Source organism: Anser cygnoides, chromosome 31, assembly GCF_040182565.1.
Source record: "Anser cygnoides isolate HZ-2024a breed goose chromosome 31, Taihu_goose_T2T_genome, whole genome shotgun sequence".
NCBI lineage: Eukaryota > Metazoa > Chordata > Aves > Anseriformes > Anatidae > Anser > Anser cygnoides.
The window spans coordinates 347,736-370,168 of record NC_089903.1 but is presented as its reverse complement, the minus strand read 5'-3'; the positions used below and the strand labels follow the sequence as shown (position 1 = coordinate 370,168).

The following is a 22,433-nucleotide window of genomic DNA, read 5'->3' as shown; positions in this document are numbered from 1 at the left end:
CCACGCCCCCCAGCGCTGCCCCCGCTCTCTGATTGGGCCGCGGGAAGCCGAGGGGCGGGGCGGCCCCGCCGAGGCGCTGCCGTATTGGTTGAGGGCCGAGGCTGGGGGGGGGGCGGGCAGGTGGCGCCGCGGCGGCCATCTTGGGGGAGGGCACGATCTCAGGGAACAAGCCGGGGGACTGAGGGCGGCCATCTTTAGTGAGGGCACCGCGCTTCCCCTTCGGGCTCCGGCTTCATGGGGGGGGGGGTTAAACCCCCCCCCCCCCAGCCCCATGTCCCCCCCCAGCCCCATAAACCCCGGGGGGGGGGGGGTCCTGGGGCTGCAGATACCAAGCCAGGAGCAGTTTTTATAGAATATATATTAGATTTTTGGCACATTTTTCTCAAAAAAATAAAACTTGGTGCGTCGGGGGGGGGGGGATGCCGGACACCAACCCCACCCCCCCGTAATTGGGGGGGGGGTGTGGGACCCCCCCCTCAGGCGCCAGCTATAGGAAGGGGTTGGTGGCTGGGTGCTTGATGCCGAACGGGGTCGCTGGGGCCGGAACCGTCTGGGGGGGGGGAATAATGGGGGAGGGGAATAATGGGGGGGGGGGGTGTCAGGGGCTGGGGGGGGGGGTCAGGGAACCCCATTACCCCCAGTTCCCCCAGTCCGTACCACAAAGGGATTGGTGGAGGCTTTGCCAACGCTGAACCCGCTGAAGGCTGAAGCTGTACAGGGGAAAAGGGGGGGGGGGTCATTGGGCATGGGGGGGTCATTGGGCATGGGGGGGCACGGGGACACCCCAACGGCCCCCCCAACCCATTTTGGCCCTTACCGTCTGCCTGGAAGGGGCGGCGAAGCCCCCGGTGCCCGGGGGGGCGGTGAAGGCGGTGGGGGGTCCCATGGAGAAGGCAGAACCTAATGGAGGGGAAAGGAAAAACTGGGCCCCCCCCTCTGAAAAACGGCCCCCGGACCCCCACCCCCCCCCCCCGTTTTTTTTTTTTGGGGGGGGGGGGCACTCACCAGCAGCCAGGCCGTTGCTCTGGAAGGGGTTGGTGGAAGGCAGGGGGGTGGTGAAGGGGTTGGTGGAGGCTGTGGGGGGGGGCACAACGTCTAATTGTGCCCCCCCCCTTCCATGGGAGGGACGGGGGGACACGGGGGGGGGGGGCATCGAGCCCCTACTTACCCCCATGGGGGGGCTGGGGAAGCGCCGGGGGGGTCCGCAGGGTGCCGAAGAGGCTGGGGGAGGGGAGGGGGTGAGCTTGGGGGGGGGGAGGGGGGGGGGGCTGTGCCCAGCCCCCCCACCACAGCCAACCTTTGGGGGGGGGGGGGGGGGGTTGGGGGGCGGTACCTGGCAGAAGCCCCGCCCCCTGGTGGTCCAGAAGCTCCGCCCCCTGCTCCGGAAGCTCCGCCCCTCACTGCAGCACCCCCTGTGGGGGGGGGAGACACGGTCTGGAGGGACCCCCAATTCCACCCCCCCCCCCCCCCCCCCCCCCCCCCCCCAGCGCCCCCGGGGTCCCAGGTACCTGTGGGTGCAGGGGGCGTGAAAGGGGGCGCAGCCCCCGAACGCGGGCGCTCCCGAGCCGGCTCCGAAGGCATCGAAATGGGCGAAGGCAGCGGGGGACGGGCCTGGGGGGTCACAGACCCGTGGGGGGGGTCACATCAGCACGGCAGCCTCACGCCAGGAGACCCCCACCCTTGTAGGGCCCCCCTGGATGCTCTATGGCCTCCAGCCCCCCCCCGACCCCTCTGTCCCCCTACTCTGTGCTCAGCCCCCCCCCGCCAGCCCCCCCCCAACTCACCGGGGAAGGCCGGGAAGGGGGCGAAGGCGGGCGCCGGCGGGGGGCAGCGAAGGGGTCGCCCCCGATATCAGCCAGCAGGTCCGCGCTGGCCTTGCGGGCCGGCTGGGGGGGCCGCTGGGGGGCCGGCTGCGGAGGAGGGGGGGGGCAAGCGGGCGGCGGCCCCCCTCCCCCAGCAGCGGCTGGGGGCGCGGCCTCAGCGGCTGGTTTGCTTTGCTCCGGTGCCACGTACCTGCGTGGGGGGGGGGGGAGGAATTATCACCGTGAGAGGGGGAATTATTATAGGGGGGGGTGTCCCACGACATGTGCCCCCCCCCCCGGATTACCATCGTTTCTTCTCGTATTTCTCCTGGAGGAACTCCTTCAGCTTCTGGGGGTCGCGCGAGTCGGGGGCAGCGTGCTGCGGGCGTCGAAGGTGCCGAGCCAGACCCGGCGGCACGCCTGGGGGGGGGGACACACACAAGGACATGGTGGGAGCGTGGGGGGGGGGGGGGGGGGGGGTGGGAGGGGGCGTCCCCGTGTCCCCCCCCCTCACCTCGTTGCCGTGCGCCTGCAGGAACAGCACCTCGGCCTCGCTGAACGTGGTCATGGAGATGGACTTGACGCGGTGGGGGGGTTCAGCCCCCGTCTGTAAGGGGGGGGGGGACACAGGCATGGGGGGGGCCGGCCCCGGTGCCCCTCTGCCCCCCCCCCCCCCAGCCTCAGGCGTGCTGCTAAAAATGGCTCAAAAAGCTTTTTTATCCCCAGAATTTGTTATGAAAAGTAACGCGGAGCCGCTCGGCTGGGGGCTGCCCGTGTGCCTGGGGCCACGCCCCCTTTCCTGGAGGCCACGCCCCCTTTCCTGGGAGGCCACGCCCCCTTTCCTGGAGACCACGCCCCCCTTTCCTGGAGACCACGCCCCCCTTTCCTGGAGACCACGCCCCCCTTTCCTGGGAGGCCACGCCCCCTCCAGTGGGCCCCACCCACCGTGCAGCCAATCAGCCTCCTGCACCCCCCCACACCTCCCCGTGGCCCCTCCATGCTCTGGCTTGGCCAGCCCCGCCCCCTCCAATGGCCACGCCCCCCGGCCACGCCCTCTTAGGACCTTGCAGCAGCCAGCCCCGCCCACCACCATGGCCACGCCCCCAGCCCCGCCCCCGCCGTGGCCCCGCCCCCCTCACAGCCACCCAATCAGCTGCCCTGCCCTAGCCCCGCCCCCTCGCAGCCACCCAATCAGCTGCCCCACCCCCAGCCCCGCCCCTTACAGCCACCTGCCCCACTCACTTCTGAGGCCCCGCCCCCAGCCCCTCGCAGCTCAGCCCCGCCCACCTCCGTGGCCACGCCCCCACCCGTGGCCACGCCCCCCGTCCCTCTCAGCGCCCAGCCCCGCCCCCTCGCAGCCACCCAATCAGCTGCCCTGCCCTAGCGCCGCCCCCTCGCAGCCACCCAATCAGCTGCCCCGCCCCCCCGGCCCCGCCCCCCGGCCCCGCCCCCAGGCCCCGCCCCCCAGGCCCCGCCCCCCAGGCCCCGCCCCACTCACAGCGCCCCGGAGCAGCCGGTGCAGACCAGGCTGCCCACGGTGATGTCCACGTAGGTGACGCCGCGCTGGCCGCACTCGAAGCACAGCCGGTTGGCGGGCGCCGAGCTCACCACCTCCCGTACCCGCCGGCACCACACCTCGGCTTCCGCGTCGCGGGCAGCGCCGCCCTTCCGAACCCCGGCCCCGCTACCGGGACCCGGGCCCGGCCCCGGGCCGCCGCCGCCGCCGCCGGCCGCCGCCGCCATCCGCCCGCACCCGGCAGCGGCGGCTGGGCTGGGCGCACTGCGCATGCGCGGCCCGCACTTCCCCCACGGGCTAGGAGCTGCGCGCATGCGCAGTAGAAAAGCTGGCCGGCGGCGGCGCTGCGCATGCGCGCGCAGCAGGAGCCCCGCCCCCGCTGCGGCGCACGCGGCCGCCTGCAGCCGTCGCGCGCCCAACGGCGCTTCCCGCCCTTTACCGGTCACGTGCCCCGCGCGCCCCTTCCCGCCCTTTTCAGCCCCCCCCCCGCACGCGCCGCTTCCCGCCCTTTTCAGCCCCCCACCCCACCCCTCACGCGCCGCTTCCTGCCCTTTTTTAACGGCCCTCACGCGCCGTGCCCCTTCCCGCCCTTTTTAACGGCCCCCGGGCCCTCACAGTGCGGCCACCCCCCCCCAAAAGGTCCCCGTACGAAGCCCCCCTGCCCCCAAACTCCCCCCCCCCCCCCCGCACGTCTGAGGGGCTGTTTGTGGGGGGGGGCCTCTGTTAGCCCCCATCTTGTCTGAGGGGCTGTTTGTGAGGATGGGGGTCCCTCGCTTATCCCCCCCCCAGTTGTCTGAAGAGCTTTTTGTGAGGGGGGCCCTCCCTCAGCCCCCCCGGCCTCCCCACCCCCACAGGAGCGCGCTCCGAGCTGCTTTTCTCTTTAATAGTGCACAGAACCACTGTACAAAAGACCCCCCCTTACACCCCCCCCCCCACGCTCGAGGCCTTGCCCCCCCCCCAACACCCCCCCCATTATTGTGGGTGGGGGGCGGACGAGGCGGGGGGGGGCTCGGTGCCGGTTTCGGGGCGCGCCTTCGGCCGGTTGGGGGGGGACACGTATTGGCCCCCCCGCTGCAGGCGGTGGCGAAGGCATCGTGGTGGCGGAGGGGGGCACGAGGCACAGAGGCGGGGGGTCCCAAGGAGCCGGGGGGGGGGCCCTATCCCCCCCCCCATTGTACGGAACCTGGGCCCCCCCTCGACCCCCCCAAAACCCCCAGGGAGGGGGCACCCGCCCCCCCCCCTTAACACCGCCGCCGCCCCCGGACCCAGCCGTGGGTGCCCCCCCTCCATAAATACCCCCCCCCATAAATAAGTTTCGCAAAGCAGCTGCAGCCCCCGCACCCCCCCCCTTCTTTATCTGGGGGGGGCAAATCCCTACCCCTCCCTTTATCTGGGGGGGGGCAAATCCCTACCCCCCCTTTATTTGTGGGGGGCACACCCCTCACCCACCCCTTTACCTGGGGGGGGGGGGCAAATCCCTACCCCCCCCCCTTAATGTGGGGGGGGGGGCACATCCCACCCCCTCTCCACCTGGGGGGGGGGGGGCCCATCCCACATCCCCCCTTTACCTTGGGGGGGGGCACACCCGTCACCCCCCTCCCTTTACCTGGGGGGGGGCAAATCTCTACCCCCCCCTTTATCTGGGGGGGCACACCCGTCACCCCCTTTATTTTGGGGGGGCACACATGTCACCCCCTTTATCTGGGGGGGGGGGGCCCATCCGTACCCCCTTCACCGACGGCGGGGGGCAGTCTCCATGCCCCCCCTTCATTTTAGGGTCCCCCTTCATTTTAGGGTCCCCCCTTCATTTTTTGGGGGGGGGGGGGTCTCGTACCTTCAGCACCCCCAGCGTCCGTAACCCGGCCCAGCCGCGTCGCTTCGAGGGGGGGTCCCCACGCGTGGCCCCCCCCCCCCGGTTTTTTTCGCTTTGGGGGGGGGGACGCTCCTCAGATGGCGGTGTCCCACAGCACGGCGTGCGGCCGGCGGGCGGGCGGCGAGGCCGGGCCGCGGGCGGCGGGACCGGGCCGGTTGGGTCCTGGGGGGCCGGTACCGGCTCCGGGACCGGTACCGGGGTGGGGGGTCCGGGGGGGGGCAGGCACGGGAGGCTCTCCTGCTTCCGCAGCCCCCTCTCGGGTCTCCGGCGCGCTTTGATCTCGGTGCAGACGCAGCGTTTCCGTTCGATCACCTCCTGCAGCTGCCCGTCCCGGGGCCGAACCGCACCGGGGGGGGCACCGCCGGGGGGGTGGGGGGGGGCACCACCGGGACCGGCCCCTCGCCCCCGCAGCCCCCGGGCGGCTTTGGTTCCCGGTTCGCCCCCGGGCCTCCGACCGGTCGCACCCCCGACGTGGAAGCCGAGCGACCCAAACGGGGACCGGCGGGGAGCTCTGCGGGGGGGGGTCAGCCAAACCGGGGGGGGCTGCCCCCCCCCCCCCAAGCCCATCCGGTGCCCCCCCGGCGGCCCGGTGCCCCCCCGCGCCGGACCCACCTGCGTTGCGGTGGCAGGCGGGGAAGGTCTGGCAGGGCAGGGGCAGCCCCGTGCGGCCCCCCCGGGAGCCCGCAGCCCCTCGGCGCGGACCGGGATCCCCGACGGGGGGGGCCGCCGCCCCCCCAGGGGGGCTCGATCCTCGCGGGGGGCTCGGAGGGCCCTGCGGGGAAGTTTGGGGGGGGGGGGCGTGCTCAGCACCGTGACCCCCCGCGCCCCCCCGGTGACCCCCCCCCCCCCCCGAGGTGCATCCCCCTTCCCGGTGACCCCCCCCCCATTCCCGGTGCGCCCCCCCTCCCCCGCCGGTGCCCCCCCCCATTCCCGGTGCCCCCTCCCCGGTGCCGCTCCCCCCCTCCCAGTGACCCCCCCCCCCCGGTGCCCTCCACCCCCGGTGCCCCCCCTCCCGGTGACCCCCCCCCTCCCGGTGCCCCCCCTCCCGGTGCCCCCCCCCGGTGTCCCCCCCGTTCCCGGTGCCCCCCCCATTCCCGGTGCCCCCCCGTTCCCGGTCCCCCCCCTTTCCCGGTGACCCCCATTCCCGGCGCCCCCCCTCCCGGTGACACCCCCCGGTGTCCCCCCCCGTTCCCGGTGCGCCCCCCTTTCCCGGTGACCCCCTCCCTGTTCCCGGTCCCCCCCCATTCCCGGTGACCCCCCCATTCCCGGTGACCCCCCCCCCCTTCCGGTGCCCTCCCCCCGGGTGTCCTCCCCCTTCCCGGTGCACCCCCCTCCCTGTGCCCCCCCGTTCCCGGTGTGCCCCCCCATTCCCGGTGCCCCCCCCCATTCCCGGTGCCCCCCCCATTCCCGGTGCCCCCGTTCCCGGTGCCCCCCCCCCGTTCCCGGTGCCCCCCGTTCCCGGTGCCCCCCCCCATTCCCGGTTCCCCCCCCCGTTCCCGGTGCCCCCCCCGTTCCCGGTGCCCCCCCCGTTCCCGGTGTGCCCCCCCCCCCCGGTGCCCTCCCCCGGTGCCTCCCCCCTCCCGGTGCCCCCCCCCATTCCCGGTTCCCCCCGTTCCCGGTGCCCCCCGTTCCCGGTGCCCCCCGTTCCCGGTGTGCCCCCCCCCCCGGTGCCCTCCCCCCCCGGTGCCTCCCCCCCCTCCCGGTGCCCCCCCGTTCCCGGTGTGCCCCCCCCGTTCCCGGTGCCCCCCCCGTTCCCGGTGCCCCCCCCCGTTCCCGGTGCCCCCGTTCCCGGTGCCCCCCCCCATTCCCGGTGTCCCCCCCCGTTCCCGGTGCCCCCCCCGTTCCCGGTGCCCCCCCCATTCCCGGTGCCCCCCCGTTCCCGGTGCCCCCCGTTCCCGGTGCCCCCCGTTCCCGGTGCCCCCGTTCCCGGTGCCCCCCCCGTTCCCGGTGCCCCCCCCCATTCCCGGTGCCCCCGTTCCCGGTGCCCCCCCCATTCCCGGTGCCCCCCCCCCATTCCCGGTGCCCCCGTTCCCGGTGCCCCCCCCCGTTCCCGGTGTGCCCCCCCCAACTCACTCTCGGTCTCCTTCCCGCGGGGGGGGGGCGGGGGGGCGGGGGCCCCCCCCCGCCCCCGCCGACCTCAGGCTCTCGTAAGCGGGGGGGGCCGCTCCCGGCCGGGTACGTCCAGAGCAACCCCGGGGGGGGCCGCCCCGCCGTGCCCCCCCCGCGGCTTCCCTCTCCCCCGGAGCCTCCTTGGCGGCGGCGGAGGGGGGGGGGCGGCGGGAGGGCCCCCCCGCTCCCTGCCGCCGCCCCCCCCGCCGCCAGCAAAGCGGAGGGGGGCGGCCCCCCCGGCCCGACCCCCCCCCCCGGCGTGGGGGGGCAGCGGCGTGGAGTGGCTGCGGGCGCGGGCGGCGGGGGGGGCTCCCGGGGGTGGAGGGGCACGGGCAGGCGGGAGGCGTCCGGCGGGGGGGGGGACCGGGGGGGGGGGCAGCGGGGGGGGCGCGGCCAGCAGGGGGGCGCGGGGCGAGCAGGTTGGGGAAGGGGGGGATGGCGCAGGGCGGGGGGGGTAGGACATCTCCTCGTAGATGGCCTCGGCCTCCTCGGTTTCGCCGGGGGGGGGGCGGGGGGGGCGCCGACCCCCCCCCGCCGCCGCCCCCCCCGCCCCCCAGCGCGTCGCCCACCATCTCGATGTAGACGGGTTCGTCGTCGGGGTCGGGGTGGGGGGCGGGGGGGGGGCGTGGGGGGGGGGGGGGGGGGGGGGTGGTGGCGGGGCCCCCCCCCCGGCCCGCGCCTCGCGGGGGGGCCCGACAGCTGGGTCTGGGGGCTGCGCGTCGGCTTCTGGGGGGGCACCTTGCGGCTCGCCCCCTCCTGCGGCTCGCTGCTGCCCCGCGGCGCTCCTGGGGGGCGGGGGGGGGGGCAGAATTAGATGGGGGGGGGGGGGGCAGATGGGGGGGGCAGAAGGAGAGGGGGCAGTTGGGGGGGGCAGAGTCAGGTGGGGGGGCAGAGTCAGATTGGGGGGCAGAATCGGGTGGGGGGGCAGGATGAGATGATGGGGGGGCAACATCGGGTGGGGGGGCAGGATCGGGGGGCAAAAAGAGATGGGGGGGGCAGGGTGGGGGGACAGAACCAGATGGGGGGGGGGAGAAGCAGACGGGGGGGCAGAATCAGGTGGAGGGGCAGAATTGGGGGGGGCAGAACCAGATTGGGGGGGGCAGAACCAGATGGGGGGGCAGGATCAAGTGGGGGGGGGGGCAGAATGAGATGGGGGGGGCAGAATGAGATGGGGGGGCAGGATCAGGTGGGGGGGCAGAATGAGTTGGGGGGGCAGGACCAGATTGGGGGGGGGGGCAGAATGAGATGGGGGGGTAGGATCACGTGGAGGGGCAGAATTGGGGGGGGGGGGCGGAATGAGATGGGGGGCAGAACCAGATTGGGGGGGGCAGAACCAGATGGGGGGGCAGGATCAAGTGGGGGGGGGGCAGAATGAGATGGGGGGGCAGAATCAGGTGGGGGGGGCAGGATCAGGTGGGGGGGCAGAATGAGTTGGGGGGGGCAAAACCAGATTGGAGGGGGGGCAGAATGAGATGGGGGGCAGGATCAGGTGGGGGGGGCAGAATGAGATGGGGGGCAGGATCAGGTGGGGGGGCAGAATCAGGTGGAGGGGCAGGGTGGGGGGGCAGAATGAGATGGGGGGGGCAGGACCAGATTGGGGGGGGGGCAGAATGAGATGGGGGGGCAGAACCAGATTGGAGGGGGGCAGAATGAGATGGGGGAGCAGAATGAGATGGGGGGGGCAGAATGAGATGGGGGGGTAGAATGAGATGGGGGGGCAGGACCAGATGGGGGGGGGGTAGAATCAGATGGGGGGGACAGAATGAGATTGGGGGCCCCCCCCTCCCCCAACCCCGCCCCCCAACCCCCCCCCTTCCCCACGACCCCCCCCCGCCCCCCCCCCGCACTCACCGCCCCGCTTGGCGGGGGGCGCCTCGTGCCCCCTCCCGCTGCCTTCGGGGGGGGCGCTCAGCCTCGTGCTGGGGTGCCGGGCCGGTTTAACGGGGGCGGGGCGCCCGCCCCCCCCATCCCCCCGGGCCCCCCCCCTCCGCCGCCGCCTCCATCCGGTGCCCCCACGGCGTGGCAGGACAGGGAGCGCGGCGCCATCCCGGGGGCGGCCCCGGGCCGGGGGGGCGCTCCTGGGGGGCCGGCAGCGTCAGGAAACCCACGCGGAGGTGGCGCCGCAGCGAGCCCCCGTCCCGTGCCTTGGCCGCCCTGGGGGGGGGGGACACCGGTTGTCACCGGGGGGGGGGGTCACACACGACCCCCCCCCCCGCCGAGCACCGACCCCTTGCGCGCGTCGTCGTCGCGGTGCGGCCGCCAGTCGGGGCGCCCCTTGCGGTACAGGAGGTTCATGTCCGGCCGCGGGGGGGCCCCGCCGCTGCCCCCCCCCCCCCGCCGCCGCCGCCGCCCCGCTCCTCCAGGAAGCGCAGGAAGGCGGCGGCGGCCGCCAGCTCCTCCCGCGGCGGGCCGCTCATCCCCTAAACGGGGGGGGGGGGGGGGGGCAGCGCCGTTAGCACCGGGAACCGGGGCACCGGAACCCCCCCCCCCGATAGGCCTGGCCGCCCCCCTCCCCGGTACCCCCATCCCCGGTACCCCCCTCCCCGGTACTCCCCATCCCCGGTACTCACATCACCGGTAACCCCCCCGGTACTCCCCATCCCCAGTACAACCCCCCCCCGGTACCCATCCCCGGTACCCCCCCCCCCCCCCCGGTACCCATCCCCGGTACCCCCCCCCCGGTACCCATCCCCGGTACCCCCCCCCCGGTACTCCCCATCCCCGGTACCCCCCATCCCCGGTAACCCCCCCCGGTACTCCCCATCCCCGGTACCCCCCATCCCCGGTACCCCCCCCCCCCGGTACCCCCCATCCCCGGTACTCACATCACCGGTAACCCCCCCGTCCCCGGTAAATCCCGTCCCCTGTACCCCCCCTCCCCATTTACCCCCTCCCCGGTACCCCCCGTCCCCGTTAACCTTAGCCCAGTCCCCAGCACCCTGCTCCCCGGTACGCTGGTCCCCGGTAACCGCCCCCCCCCCCCCCCCCGGTAACCCCATCCCCAGCAACCCCCTCCCCGGTACCCCCCCCCCTCCCCGGTGGCCCTGTCCCCGTGAACCCCCTCCCCGGTAACCCCCTCCCCGGTACCCCCTCCCCGGTACCCCCATCCCCGGTAACTCCATCCCCGTTAACCCCCTCCCCACCCCCGGTACCCCCCTCCGGTACCCCCATCCCCGTTAATCCCCCCCCCATCACTCCCCATCCCCGGTAACCCCCTCCCCGGTCCCCCCCCCCCCCGGGGGCCTTCCCACCAGACCCCCCCAATCCCTCCCGGTCCCCTCCCGGTCCCCTCCCGGTCCCCTCCCGGTTCCCTCCCGGTCCCCTCCCGGTCCCCTCCCGGTGCCCTCCCGGTTCCCGCAGCCCCCCCCCCCCCCCGCATCCCGCGGCACCGCCACGCCCCGGGCCGGGGCTCTCCCGGTACCTGCGGCTACCGGGAGGGGGGGGGGGCGAGCTCCGACGGGGCTGTGCTGAGCTGCGCTGGGCCGGACCGGACCGGGATGGGCCCGGGGGGGGGGACACCGCCGCCTACCACCGGGTGTCCCCCGCCCCTGCCCCGCGACCGGGGGGGGGGGGCTGTGCCGGGGCGGCGGCTGCGGGGGCTCAGGGCGGGCGGCGGCCCATGGCGCGGGGCTCTAGGGGCCTGCGGCGGGCGGCGGTGAGCGGCGGCGGCGGGGGGGGGGGGGGGGCGGTGGGAGGACCCCCCCCCCCCGCCCCGTGTCCCCCCCCCCCCCCGTTTCCCGTGCCCGTACCGGCCGTGCCCGCTGCCGGCTCCCGCCCGCGCCGCTCCGCCGGCTCCATCGCCGCGCTCTGACGCAGCGTCCGGGGCACGCGGCGGCGGCTGCCCCCTGCCGGGCCCGCCGGGGGCACCGGGACCGGAGGGGGGGGGGGGGGACACCGGGAAAGGGGGAGGGGTGGGGGGGGGGCAGCGGGAGGAAGGGGAGGGGGAGGTGGGAACGGGGAGGGGGGGCTGAGGTCGGGGGGTGAGCCCGGTGTGGGGGGGGGGAGGTGCCGGGGGGGGTCTCCGGTTGAGGGGAGAGCGCGGGGGGGTCCCGGGAGGCGGCGGGGGGGAGACCCGGTGAGGGGGCGGGGCTCTGCGGGCCCCCTCGCCTTCAGACCACGCCCCCCACCCACCCCCCGCTCTCCGGGGCGGGGCCGGGCGGGACTTCCGGGAGCGGCCCCTTGTCAACACGGCCGCCGCCGCCGCCGCCGCCGCTCCCATGGCCCGGTGACCCCGGCCCGGCCCCGCCATGCGGCGCCCGCCGCCCCCGCCGCGGCGCCATGAGCCGGAAGAAGAGCGGCTTCGCCATCACCAGCGTGCGCGGCGGGGCCAGCGGGGGAAGCGGCGGGGATGGGCCCGGGCCCGGCGGAGCCGGTTCCGGCCCCGGTTCCGGCCCCGGTTCCGGGCCCGGTTCCGGGCCCGGCCCCGGTTCCGGCGGTTCCCGGTTCCGCCTGGTGCGGCTGCCCGCTACCGGCGAGCCCCTGCGGCGCGGCCGCTGGACCTGCCGCGACTTCTACGAGCGGGAAGCGGCGGCGCCGCGGGTCTCCGGTACCGGCCGGGTGCCGCTGTCGCTCGACTCCCGGCTCCCTCCGCCGCCCCGCGCCGGCTCCCCCCGCTCCGCCCGGCGCCGCCCGCCGCCGAGCCCGGCCCCGGGCACCTGCCCCGCTCCCTGGGAGCCCCGGAGGGCCGGGGGCTGCCCGGGGCCTTCGCGCACCTCGTGCAGCAGGTGAGGGCCGGGGGGGGGGGGCGGGGGGGGCGGACCGGGACTCCTCCCCACCCCCCCCTCCGGTAACTTCCACCCGTCCCGCAGGCGCTGCCCCGGTCGCCGCCTCCGCCCCGCCCCGCGTCGCCTGGGCCCCGCCCCGGGGGCGGCACCGAGGGGCTCAGCGCCCGCCTCGGCCTGGCCGGCTCCGTGCTGGGCATCGGGGACGACGACGGGTGAGGGGCGGGGCTTCCGGTGGGGGAGGGGCTTCCGGCGGAGGGCGGGGCTTCCGGTGGGGGCGGGGCTTCCGGTGGGGGCGGGGCTTCCAGCCCAGGTGGGCATCAGGGGGCGGGGCTTCCAGACCAGGTGGGCGGGGCTTTCAGTCCAGGTGGGCGGAGGGGGCGGGGCTTCCCTAGATGGGCATCAGGGGGCGGGGCTTCCGGTTCAGGTGGGCGGAGGGGGCGGGGCTTCCAGTCCATGTAGGGTGGGAGGGGGCGGGGCTTCCCCCAGGTATGGCATTAGGGGGCGGGGCTTCCAGCCCAGGTGGGCAACAGGGGGCGGGGCTTTCCCTTGGGTGGGCAACAGGGGGCGGAGCTTCCGGTTCCGGTGGGCGGAGGGGGTGGGGCTTCCCCCAGGTAGGGCAATAGGGGGCGGGGCTTCCAGTCCATGTAGGGCAGTAGGGGGCGTGGCTTCCCCATGTATGGAAGTAGGGGCGGGGCTTCCACCCCAGGTGGGCGCCAGGGGGCGGGGCTTCCCCCAGGTAGGGCAGTAGGGGGCGGGGCTTACAGTACAGGTGGGTGGCAGGGGGCGGAGCTTCCAGTCCATGTATGGCAGTAGGGGGCGTGGCTTCACCATGTATGGCAGTAGGGGGCGGGGCTTCCACCTCCAGGTGGGCGGAGGGGGCGGGGCTTCTCCCAGGTGGGCACCAGGGGGTGAGGCTTCCCCCTGGGGGGGGGATGGGTAGGGGTACCCCCCCCGTGGTGCCCCGCGGCCAAAAGGGAAGGAAATGGAAGGAAGTCGCACATACGGAAGTGGCATCCGCTTCCTTCCCCCCTCCCGCTTTGGGTTTGCGTAGGGCCTACAATAACAAGTCGGGGGGGGGGGGCACGGCGTATGTCTGTCTGTCCTTACCCCCCCCCCATCCCCGCAGCGCCGGCAGCGGGATGATCGCCATCGACAACAAGATCGAGCAGGCCATGGTGAGCAGCGCCCGGCTCCCAGCGACGGGGGGGGGGGGGCATGGCCGGATGCCTGGGCCTCGTGTGGGCCCCCCCCCATGAATGGAGCTGGGGGGGGGGGCCCTGACCGTGTCCCACCCCCCCCCCCCTCCAGGACCTGGTGAAGAGCCACCTGCTGCTGGCGGTGCGGGAGGAGGTGGAGCTGCTGCGGGAGCAGATCAAGGAGCTGAGCGAGCGGCAGGCGGTGCTGGAGAGGGAGAACGGGCTCCTGCGCGCCCTCGCCACCCCCCAGCAGCTTGCCCGCCTGCGCCCCCCATGCCGGGGGCCCCCCCGCCTGACCCTTGCCTGCTGCCCTCCCCCCCCCCCCCAAGGTGGTGGGGATGGGAGAGACTGGAGATGGAGCGGGGCTGGGGGGGGGGGGGGTGCGCTGCTCTGGGTGCTGCTCTGGGGAGCGCTGGGTTTCTCAGGGGTCGAGCAGGGTTTTTTTGGGGGGGGGGGGGGGGGCACAGCCCCCGCCCCCCTCCCAGCTCGCCGCAGCTCTGCTGCTTTGTCTTTTTAGCGTGGGGGGGGGGACGGGAGGGGTCGTCATCCACAGGGGACAGCGACCCCTCCCCTCCTCCCCCCCCCCCTCCCAATCCTTGCGCAATTTGGGGCCTTTTGTAATAAAGCCACAACTTTTGCAGCACCGGGGGGCGTTTTCCGGGGGGGGGGGTTGGGGGGGGGCTCCTGCCCCGGGCGGGACTCGAACCCGCGGCTCGATGAGGCGGCCGCCATCTTGGGGAGGTCGGGGGCGGGGCCGCCATCTTGGGGAGGGCAGGGCAGGCACGGGGAAGGGGCGTGGCCTAGGGGGCGAAGGGGCGTGGCCTAGGGGGCGAAGGGGCGTGGTTACGGCGGTGGCGGGCGGGGCCTCGCCGCCATGAGGCCGCCCGAGGCTGCGCCGCCCGCCGCTGCCGGGGAATCCTGCGGCGGGGGGGCGCGGGGGGGCGCCCCGGCAGGTCAGTGGGGAGGGGGGGGGGACCTTGGGGGCCGGGGGGGGGGCTGTTAGGGGTCAGGGGCCGCCCCCATCGCTTCCCGTACCCCCCCTCCCCAGGTGCGCTTCGAGCTGAGCCCCGAGGACCCCCGCGGCCCGCAGCCAGGAGGGGGCCGAGCCCGCGGCCCCCCCCCCCGCCGCTTTTAGGGACCCCCACCCTGCACAGCAGCCTGGGGGGGCTGGGGGCGCCCCCCACCCCGGACGACTTCGACGCCCCCCGGGCAGCGGCGGCGCTCCTCGGCTCCTCCTTCGCCGCCCGCTGCGCTCTGGAGGCCGCTGCGGCCGGAGGTGAGACCGGGGGGGGGGGTGGTTTTTTAAGGGGGGGGCACCTCGTTAACCCCCCCCCCCCCCCCCTTTTTTTGCCCCCAACGCAGCCATCAACGTCCCCCCGGCCCAGCGCCTCTTCCACGACCTGGTCAGCCTGGCCGTGCCCCCCCCCCGGGGGCTGCTGCGGCGGGCGCCCCCCCGCTGCCCCCACAAGGTGAGTGCCCCCCCCCCCAATTAAGGCCCCCCCGCACCCCCCGGTGCTAACGGGGCCCCCCACCCCCCTTTTCCCCTTGCAGGCACCGGGCCCGGACGCGGGGGTGCTGGCGGGGGGCCCTGCTGGTGACCGAGGGGCCCTGGCTGCCCCCCGGCCCCCCCGCCCCCCCCGCCCCTTTCTCGCCCCCCGGCGCCACCTTCGTGATGTACCGCAAGCTGCAGCAGTGGGGGCCCTGAGAGGGCGCCCCCCCGAATAATAAAATCCGGTTTTTTTACCCCAAATTCGAGGTCATAGCCCGGGGGGAGGGGGGGCTCCGTGCCCAACCCCCCCTTTCTGTCCCCCCCCCCCCCATGATGCTTTGCGGCCCGGCAACCGTCGTCCTCCCGTGAGTCTTTGCGGGAGAACCTTGGGGGGGGACTCCGCCGTTGGACTCCGTTTCCCAGCAGCACTTGCGGCACCCCCACCCCCTCGCGCAGGCGCAGTGCCCATCACCACGGAAACGGGACGAACCAAAGGGGGAGGGGGGGGGAACCCCAATATCCCCCCCAATGACCCCCCCGGACGCACATCACCAATCTGCTCCTTTTTATTCCGGGGGGGGGGGGGGGCCCCGGCCCAATTCAACATCAGCAAAGATAAAACCACATCAAAACACCGGGGGGGCACCCCCAGTGCTGCCCCCCCCACCCCCCCCAAGATTTGGCACCTCCGGGTGCGGCCGGGCAGGGAGGGGGGAGGAGAAAGCAGGGGGGGGGCTCGGCCTCCAGCAGGGCCCCCATCCTGGAGGGGGGGTTGCAGTGGGGGGGGCTCAGGGGGCGTCTCCTCGGCCTTTGTGGAAGAGATAGATGGGCCGCTGGAAGCCTGCGGGGAGAGAGGGGGGGGGGTCGGGGGGGCACCAAAATGGGGGTGCCCCCCAAATCTCACAGGCTGGGGGGGGGGTGCCCCCCCCCAGCAAAACGTATGAGTTGGGGGGTGTCCCCCGCCCCGGATCCCACAGATTTGGGGGTGCCCCCCAAGATCCCATGGGCTGGGGGTGTCTGTCCCCCCCCCAAATCCCACAGACAGGGGGTGTCCCCCCCCAGATCCCATGAATTTGGGGGTGTGTCCCCCCCCCAGATCCTGTGAATTTGGGGGGTCCCCTGGGGTCCCCTCCCCCCAAATCCTATGAATTGGGGGTGACCCCCCCAAATCCCACGAATTTGGGGGTGCCCCCCCCCAGATCCCATGGCTCAGGATACCCCAGATCCCACGAGTGCCCCCCCCAGCTCCCACAAATTTAGGGATGCCCCCCCCAGCTCCCATGAATCTGGGGGTGTCCCCCCCAATCCCACGAATTTAGGGGCACCCCCCAGCTCCCACGGGCAGGGGGTGCCCCCAGCTCCCACAAATTTGGGGGTGCCCCCCCAGATCCCATGGCTCAGGGTACCCCAGATCCCACGGGTGCCCCCCCTCAGATCCTACAAATTGGGGGTGCCCCCCCCAGCTCCCATAAATAGGGGGTGCCCCCCAATCCCACAAATTTGGGGGTGTCCCCCCCGCTCCCACGAATTTGGGGGTGCCCCCCCAGATCCCATGGCTCAGGGTACCCCAGATCCCACGGGTGCCCCCCCAATCCCACAAATTTAGGGGTGCCCCCCCCGCAGCTCCCACGAATCTGGGGGTGTCCCTGGGGGGGGGGGTGCAGGGGGGGGCCCCCACCTTTGGCGGCGTGCTGGGGGGTGCCCAGCAGCTCGTAGCTGGCGAAGCCGACCTCGGGGGACGTCAGGTAGGAGGGGAACTGCTCGGGGCGCAGGCGGATGCGCTGGTAGTTGCGGTACGTCGTCTCCTGGGGGGGGGGGCACAACACCGGGGGGGGGTCACAACACCAGGGGGGGTCAGCTCTGCGCCCCCCCCCCCCAACCCCCTCACAGCCTCCCAAACCTCCCCCCCAGCTCACCGTCAGCCCCTTCCTCTTGCAGTAAGGAGACCTCATACACCCCCAAGCCCCCCCAAACCCCCCCAAACCTCCCCCAAACGCCCCCAAACCCCCCCCATCTCACCGCCAGCCCTTTCCTCTTGCAGTAAGAGACCTCATACACCCCCAAACGCCCCCCAAACCCCCCAGCTCCCCCGAAACCCCCAGCTCCCCCCGAAACCCCCAAACCCCCCCAGCTCCCCCAAAACCCCCCAAACCCCCCCATCTCACTGTCAGCCCCTTCCTCTTGCGGTACGAGGCCTTGTACACCCCCAAGCCCCCCCAAGCCCCCCAAACTCCCCCAAGCTCCCCCCAAACCCCCCCAAACCTCTCCCCCAACCCCCCCAACCTCCCCCCAAACCTCCCCCAACCTCCCCCAGCTCCCCCCAACCCCCCAACCTCCCCCAGCTCCCCCCAACCCCCCCCAACCCCCCAACCTCCCCCAGCTCCCCCAACCCCCCCAACCTCCCCCAGCTCCCCCCAAACCCCCCAACCCCCCAGCTCCCCCCAAACCCCCCAACCCCCCCAGCTCCCCCCAAACCCCCCAACCCCCCCAGCTCCCCCCAAACCCCCCCAACCCCCCCAGCTCCCCCCAACCCCCCCAGCTCCCCCCAAACCCCCCCAACCCCCCAGCTCCCCCCAAACCCCCCAACCCCCCCAGCTCCCCCCAAACCCCCCCAACCCCCAGCTCCCCCCAAACCCCCCCCCCCAACCCCCCAAACCCCCCCCAACCCCCCAACCCCCCAACCCCCCAGCTCCCCCCAAACCCCCCAACCCCCCCCCAGCTCCCCCCAAACCCCCCCAACCCCCCCAGCTCCCCCCAAACCCCCCCAACCCCCCCCTCAGCTCCCCCCAAACCCCCTCTTGCCAAACTCCCCCCAGCTCCCCCCAAACCCCCCCAACCCCCCCCCCCATCTCACCATCAGCTCCTTCCTCTTGCAGTAACGAGACCTCATACACCCCCAAAACCCCCCAAACCCCCCAGCTCCCCCAAAACCCCCCAAACCCCCCAAACGCCCCCCAAACCCCCACACCCCCCAAACCCCCCATCTCACCGTCAGCCCCTTCCTCTTGCAGTACGAGGACCTCATACACCTCCAAGCTCCCCCAAACCCCCCAGCTCCACCCAAACCCCCCCCCTCCCCCCAAAACCCCCCCAAACCCCCCAACCCCCCCCAAACCCCCACGCCCCCCCATCTCACCGTCAGCCCCTTCCTCTTGCGGTACGAGGCCCAGGGCTGGGGCTCGAGCAGCAGCAGCCCCCCGGGCGGAGGTGGCGGTAGGCGCGGCGGAAGAGGCGCTTGAGGCCCTCGTCCCCCCAGTTGAGCTGCACCCACTTGGTGAGGGACAGCACCAGCAGCACGTCGAACTCGGGGCGCTGCGCCCACACCGCCTCCTCCCGCTCCGGCACGTAGTTCCCCTGCGAAACGGGGGGGGGGGGGGGGAAAAATTAGGGGGGGGGGAGAGAGAAAGCTGGGGGGAGGGGGGGCAGGGGTGCGCCCCTCAAAGTGAGGGGGTGGGATTTGGGGTGGGGGGGGGGGGGGGGAAAGGGGGAAGGTAAAGGTGGGGGGGGGGGGGGGCCCAGGCTGTGCCCCCTGCAGCGAAGGGATGGGATTGGGGGGGGGGAGGGAAGGGGGGGGGCAAGGCTGCGCACCCTGAAGTGAGGGGATGGGATCTGGGGGGGGCGGGGGGGGGAATTGAGGGGTGGGGGCTCCATAGGAGCCACACAGGTAGGTGGAGGGGGGCCAAGAGACTGGGGGGGGCTCCAAGAGACTGGGGGGGGCTCCAACAATCTTGAGGGGGGGGCCCCACAGGTAGGGGGAGGAACCCAAGACACTGGGGGGGGCTCCAGAGACTGGGGGGGGGGGGGCACAATTCGGTGGGGGGGGCTACAAGAGACTGGGGGGGGCCAAGAGACTGGGGGGGGGCTCCAACAATCTTGAGGGGGGGCCCCACAGGTGGGGGGGGGGCTAGAGACTGAGGGGGGCCCAAGACACCAGGGAGGCTCCAAGGGACCCGGGGGGGGCCCCACATGCAGCCCCCCCGAAGCCCCTCATCCTGAGCCCCGCCGCTCGCTATTCCTGCCCCCACCCCCCCAACACACTGCCAAAAACGGGGGCGTGGCTTCTGCCTGGCCCCGCCCCCTCCCGCGACCACACCCCCATTAGCCCCGCCCCCTTTTGGGCTAGCCCCGCCCCCTTTTGGGCTAGCCCCGCCCCCAACGAGGCTCTAAAGGTGCACCCCGGCCCCCCCCCCCCCCCCCCACGCCCGCTCACCGTGACGAAGACGACGTTGTGCGGGAAGTCGGCGGCGCCGGGCCCGTCGGGGGGCAAGCGGGGGGCGGCGATGGGCCCGCGGCTAGCCAGGAGGGCGCTGGGGAAGCCCTTACGGCCGCCCCCCCCCGGCTCCGCCCGCTCCCCCCACCCGCCGCCGCCGCCGCCGCCTGGATCTCCTCCGACAGGTAGTGGCGGATGTTCTGGCGGGCCGAGCGGATGAGGCCGCCGTCAATGTCCAGCCCCACCACGCGGGCGGGCCCCCAGCGCTTGGCGATGCTGAGGGTGAGGTGCCCCACGTTGCACCCCACGTCCAGCACCTCCTTCCCCGCGAACCACTCGGGGCGCATGGCTCGCAGCCGCCCGTCCTCGCAGTCGGGGTTGCGGTACCCGTAGTACTTGCAGTAGTTGCCGTACTGGAACTTGCGGGCCTGCCTCCGGCGCTGCTGCTGCTGCTGCTGGTTCTGGTTCTGGTGCTGCTGCTGCTGCGCCGCCTTACCGGGGGCTTCGTTTTGTCGGGGGGCGGCTTCGTTTTCTCGGGGGTCCCGCCGGGGGAGGCCGGGCCGCCTCCGACTTGCTGCAAGTCCGTCGCCGCTTGCGGTGGCGGCTGTTGGGGCAGGCGGCGGGCGGCGCGGCGACGGCGGCGGCGGCGTCGAGCTCCTCGGGGCAGGCGGCTTCAGGCGGCTTCGGGGGCTCGGCGGCGGCGGCGGCGGCCGCCCGTTGCTGCCCGCGGTGGCGGTGTCGCCGTCGGGCGGCTTTGGCGGGCGAGGCGAGGCGGAGGGCGGCGTCCCCGGGGGCGTTGAGGCTGAGCGGGTCAGTGATGTCCCGGGGGATGAGGATCTCGACGGGGTCCCGGCCTCGGGCCGGGAGCGGCGACGACTGCGGGGTGCGGGCGTTGAGGGCGCGGCTCACCTCCTCGTCCAGCAGGCTGTTCAGGTTCAGGGGGTCGAAGATGTTGCCCCCCAGCAGGAACTCGGACGGCAGCACCGGGTCGCACTCCGACGCCGCCCTCCGACGCCGCTTCCACGCCGGTTGCTTGGCTCCGCCGGCGCAGCTGCTCCGCCGCTTGCCCCCACCCCCGCTCCTCCTCCTCCTCCTCCTCCTCCTCCGCCGCCGCCGCCACCGGGGGCTCGGAAGCCGTTGCGAGGCCTCGGCTCCCCCCCCCGCCACCGCCGCCCTCCCCCTCCTCCCGGCCCCGCCGCCGGGGCCCCCCGAAGGAGCCGCGGGGGGTTCGGCCGCGGGCTCGGCCGCTCGCAGCGGCGGCGGAGGGGCCCGGAAGGCGTCGGGGTCGGCCGCCATCTCGATCATGGCCCGGCCACCGGTGCTACCGGTGCCGCCGGTGCTCCCGGTGCCGGTGCCGCCGCTCCGTCCCGCCGCGCCTGCGCGCCCGGTGCCGCCGCGCCGCTCCCGCGCATGCGCCGCCCGGCAGGCGGCCGCGGAGCACCGGGAGAAGGGAGCGGGGCCCGGCGGCGCTCGCCACCTCCCTCACGCGATGGCAGGCGCGTCCCAGCCTGCGCCGCTTTATATAGGCGGGGGGCGGGGCCGAGCGCCGCCGCGCCCCCGGGGACGGGGGCAGCCAATGGAGGGCGGCGCGCGGACGCCGGGCTGCGCCAATCGGAAGGCGGAGGAGGGGGAGGCGGCCAATGGGACGGAGGAGCGCGCGGGGAGGGGGGAGCGGCCAATGGTTGAGAGGATGGGGCGGGGCTTAGAGGGGGCCTCTTCGGTGGGGCTGCCCGCCGCGGCGCCTGAGCGGAGCCGCCGGGCCCGGTTCTCCCGGAGGCTCCCGCCTCGCGGCAGGAGGCCGCAAACACCGGCGACACGGCTTTCGGGCAGCGCAGGGGGCCCGCGGAAGCAGCGCGGCCGAGGTCTATCCCCGTCCAAGCGGGCCGCGCAGCAGGCACATCCCCGGGCCGCCCCCGGAGCGGCCGAGGGCCCTGCGGCGACCTCGAGCTTCGGCGGCGGGGGAGGAGGCCGCGGGGCACGCTGGGAATTGGAGTCCGGGGCGAGCTGCGCATGCGCACCTCAAGCGCCAGCCTTTCCCGTGCGCATGCGTAGTGGCTGTCGTCTCCTGGCCTCGTGACGTCACCCACCTGGCTTCACCCCTTCCCCCCCCCCGGACGGGGACCACGTGGGCGCCGCATGGCGCCCGCGAGCCAGCGCGCATGCGCAGGAAAGAGCTGCTGGGCGCGGGGGACCTGCGCATGCGCCGTGCCTCACCCCCCCGCCCCTCCCACCCGCGCCGCGCATGCGCAGAGCCGCCCGCGGGGCCTTGAGGCGCGAGGCAGCGTTTTGAGGCAAAAAACCACGAATTTGGGAAAATTTCCCCACCACCACCACCACCACCGCCCCCCCAGGCCGTCGTGAGCCCTCCGTGAGACGCTCGCTGGGTTCTGCCCCGCCCCCAGGCACCACCCGTCCGTTTTGGGGGCGTTTATTGGCTTTTTTTTGGACATTTATTGGCTTTTTTTGGACATTTATTGGCTTTTTCGTGTGTTTTTTTCCTCATTTTCTCGCGCCGGGGGGGTCCTTCAGGGGCACTTGCGCTCCACGCACTGCTTCCCCCCTCCTCGTACTCCTGCTTGGAGATCCACATCTGCTGGAACGTGCCCTGCGGGGAGGGGGGTGGGGGTGGGGGACACAAAATTGGGGCGAAAAACACAAATTTTGGGGGCGGGCACGCGCGGGAACCCCCCCCAACCCCGGTGCCCCCCACTCACGAGGGAGGCGAGGATGGAGCCCCCGATCCAGGGGCTGAAGCGCCGCTCCATCGTGCTGTTGCTGGCGATCAGCTTGAGGCGCATGCTCTGCGGGGGTGGGGGGAACTGGGAGGCACTGGGAGGGACTGGGAGGGGACTGGGAGCCCTGGTCCCGCCAGTCACGGGACTGGGAGGGGGGCTGGGAGGCTCTGGGGGGGCTCGGGGGGTGTTGGGGGGTGTTGGGGGGAGTGGGAGGAGCGCTGGGAGGCACTGGGGGGGCACTGGGGGCACTGGGAGGCACTGGAAGGAGTGGGAGGGGGAACTGGGAGGCACTGGGAGGGACTGGGAGGAGTGGGAGGGGGAACTGGAAGGGACTGGGGGGGACTGGGAGCCCTGGTCCCGCCGGTCACGGAACTGAGAGGGGGACTGGGAGGCTCTGGGGGGGCACTGGGAGGTGTTGGGGGCAGTGGGAGGAGCACTGGGAGGGACTGGGAGGCACTGGGGGGACTGGGAGCCCTGGTCCCGCCGGTCACGGGACTGGGAGGGGGACTGGGAGGCACTGGGAGGTGTTGGGGGGAGTGGGAGGAGCACTGGGAGGCAATGGGAGGAGTGGGAGGGGGAACTGGGAGGGACTGGGGGGGACTGGGAGCCCTGGTCCCGCAGGTCACGGAACTGGGAGGGGAACTGGGAGGCTATGGGAGGGCTCTGGGGGGGCACTGGGAGGTGTTGGGGGGAGTGGGAGGAGCACTGGGAGGGACTGGGAGGAGTGGGAGGGACTGGGAGGGGGGACTGGGGGGGACTGGGAGCCCTGGTCCCGCTGG

General features: G+C 74.3%; 5 protein-coding genes across 5 annotated transcripts; 2 read left to right on the top strand and 3 right to left on the bottom strand.

Moving 5' to 3' along the window:
- Positions 1-340: 340 nt before the first annotated feature.
- LOC136787882 (arf-GAP domain and FG repeat-containing protein 2-like) lies at positions 341-2,391 on the bottom strand. The gene is made up of 9 exons (XM_066985269.1): positions 2,317-2,391; positions 2,108-2,222; positions 1,785-2,013; positions 1,334-1,611; positions 1,169-1,221; positions 1,006-1,074; positions 818-922; positions 658-710; positions 341-550 (listed from the first exon to the last, which is right to left on the bottom strand). Exons 4-9 carry the CDS (start codon positions 1,579-1,581, stop codon positions 488-490), a joined length of 591 nt encoding a protein of 196 aa, XP_066841370.1. The 5' UTR covers positions 1,582-1,611; positions 1,785-2,013; positions 2,108-2,222; positions 2,317-2,391; the 3' UTR covers positions 341-487.
- A 2,624-nt stretch (positions 2,392-5,015) lies between these two features.
- Positions 5,016-11,185, bottom strand: LOC136787794 (neuronal tyrosine-phosphorylated phosphoinositide-3-kinase adapter 1-like). Its single transcript, XM_066985120.1, is given in 10 exon segments — positions 5,016-5,554; positions 5,557-5,702; positions 5,804-5,963; positions 7,870-7,993; positions 7,995-8,085; positions 9,229-9,358; positions 9,361-9,444; positions 9,500-9,720; positions 10,722-10,940; positions 11,050-11,185. Coding segments are annotated over 8 exon segments (1,263 nt in total). The 5' UTR covers positions 9,596-9,720; positions 10,722-10,940; positions 11,050-11,185; the 3' UTR covers positions 5,016-5,122.
- Positions 11,186-11,441: 256 nt separating this feature from the next.
- LOC136787793 (TSC22 domain family protein 4-like) lies at positions 11,442-13,737 on the top strand. Its single transcript, XM_066985119.1, has 4 exons — positions 11,442-12,024; positions 12,109-12,236; positions 13,151-13,199; positions 13,333-13,737. The coding sequence occupies exons 1-4, from the start codon at positions 11,548-11,550 to the stop codon at positions 13,735-13,737; spliced, it is 1,059 nt and encodes a 352-aa protein (XP_066841220.1). The 5' UTR covers positions 11,442-11,547.
- A 97-nt stretch (positions 13,738-13,834) lies between these two features.
- On the top strand, positions 13,835-14,945 carry PPP1R35 (protein phosphatase 1 regulatory subunit 35). Its single transcript, XM_066985117.1, has 4 exons — positions 13,835-14,173; positions 14,269-14,496; positions 14,583-14,689; positions 14,772-14,945. The coding sequence occupies exons 1-4, from the start codon at positions 14,095-14,097 to the stop codon at positions 14,943-14,945; spliced, it is 588 nt and encodes a 195-aa protein (XP_066841218.1). The 5' UTR covers positions 13,835-14,094.
- A 516-nt stretch (positions 14,946-15,461) lies between these two features.
- On the bottom strand, positions 15,462-20,421 carry MEPCE (methylphosphate capping enzyme). Its single transcript, XM_066985265.1, is given in 7 exon segments — positions 15,462-15,550; positions 16,388-16,514; positions 17,846-17,901; positions 17,904-18,063; positions 18,920-19,060; positions 19,063-19,365; positions 19,397-20,421. Coding segments are annotated over 7 exon segments (1,668 nt in total). The 5' UTR covers positions 20,225-20,421; the 3' UTR covers positions 15,462-15,497.
- Positions 20,422-22,433: the final 2,012 nt, after the last annotated feature.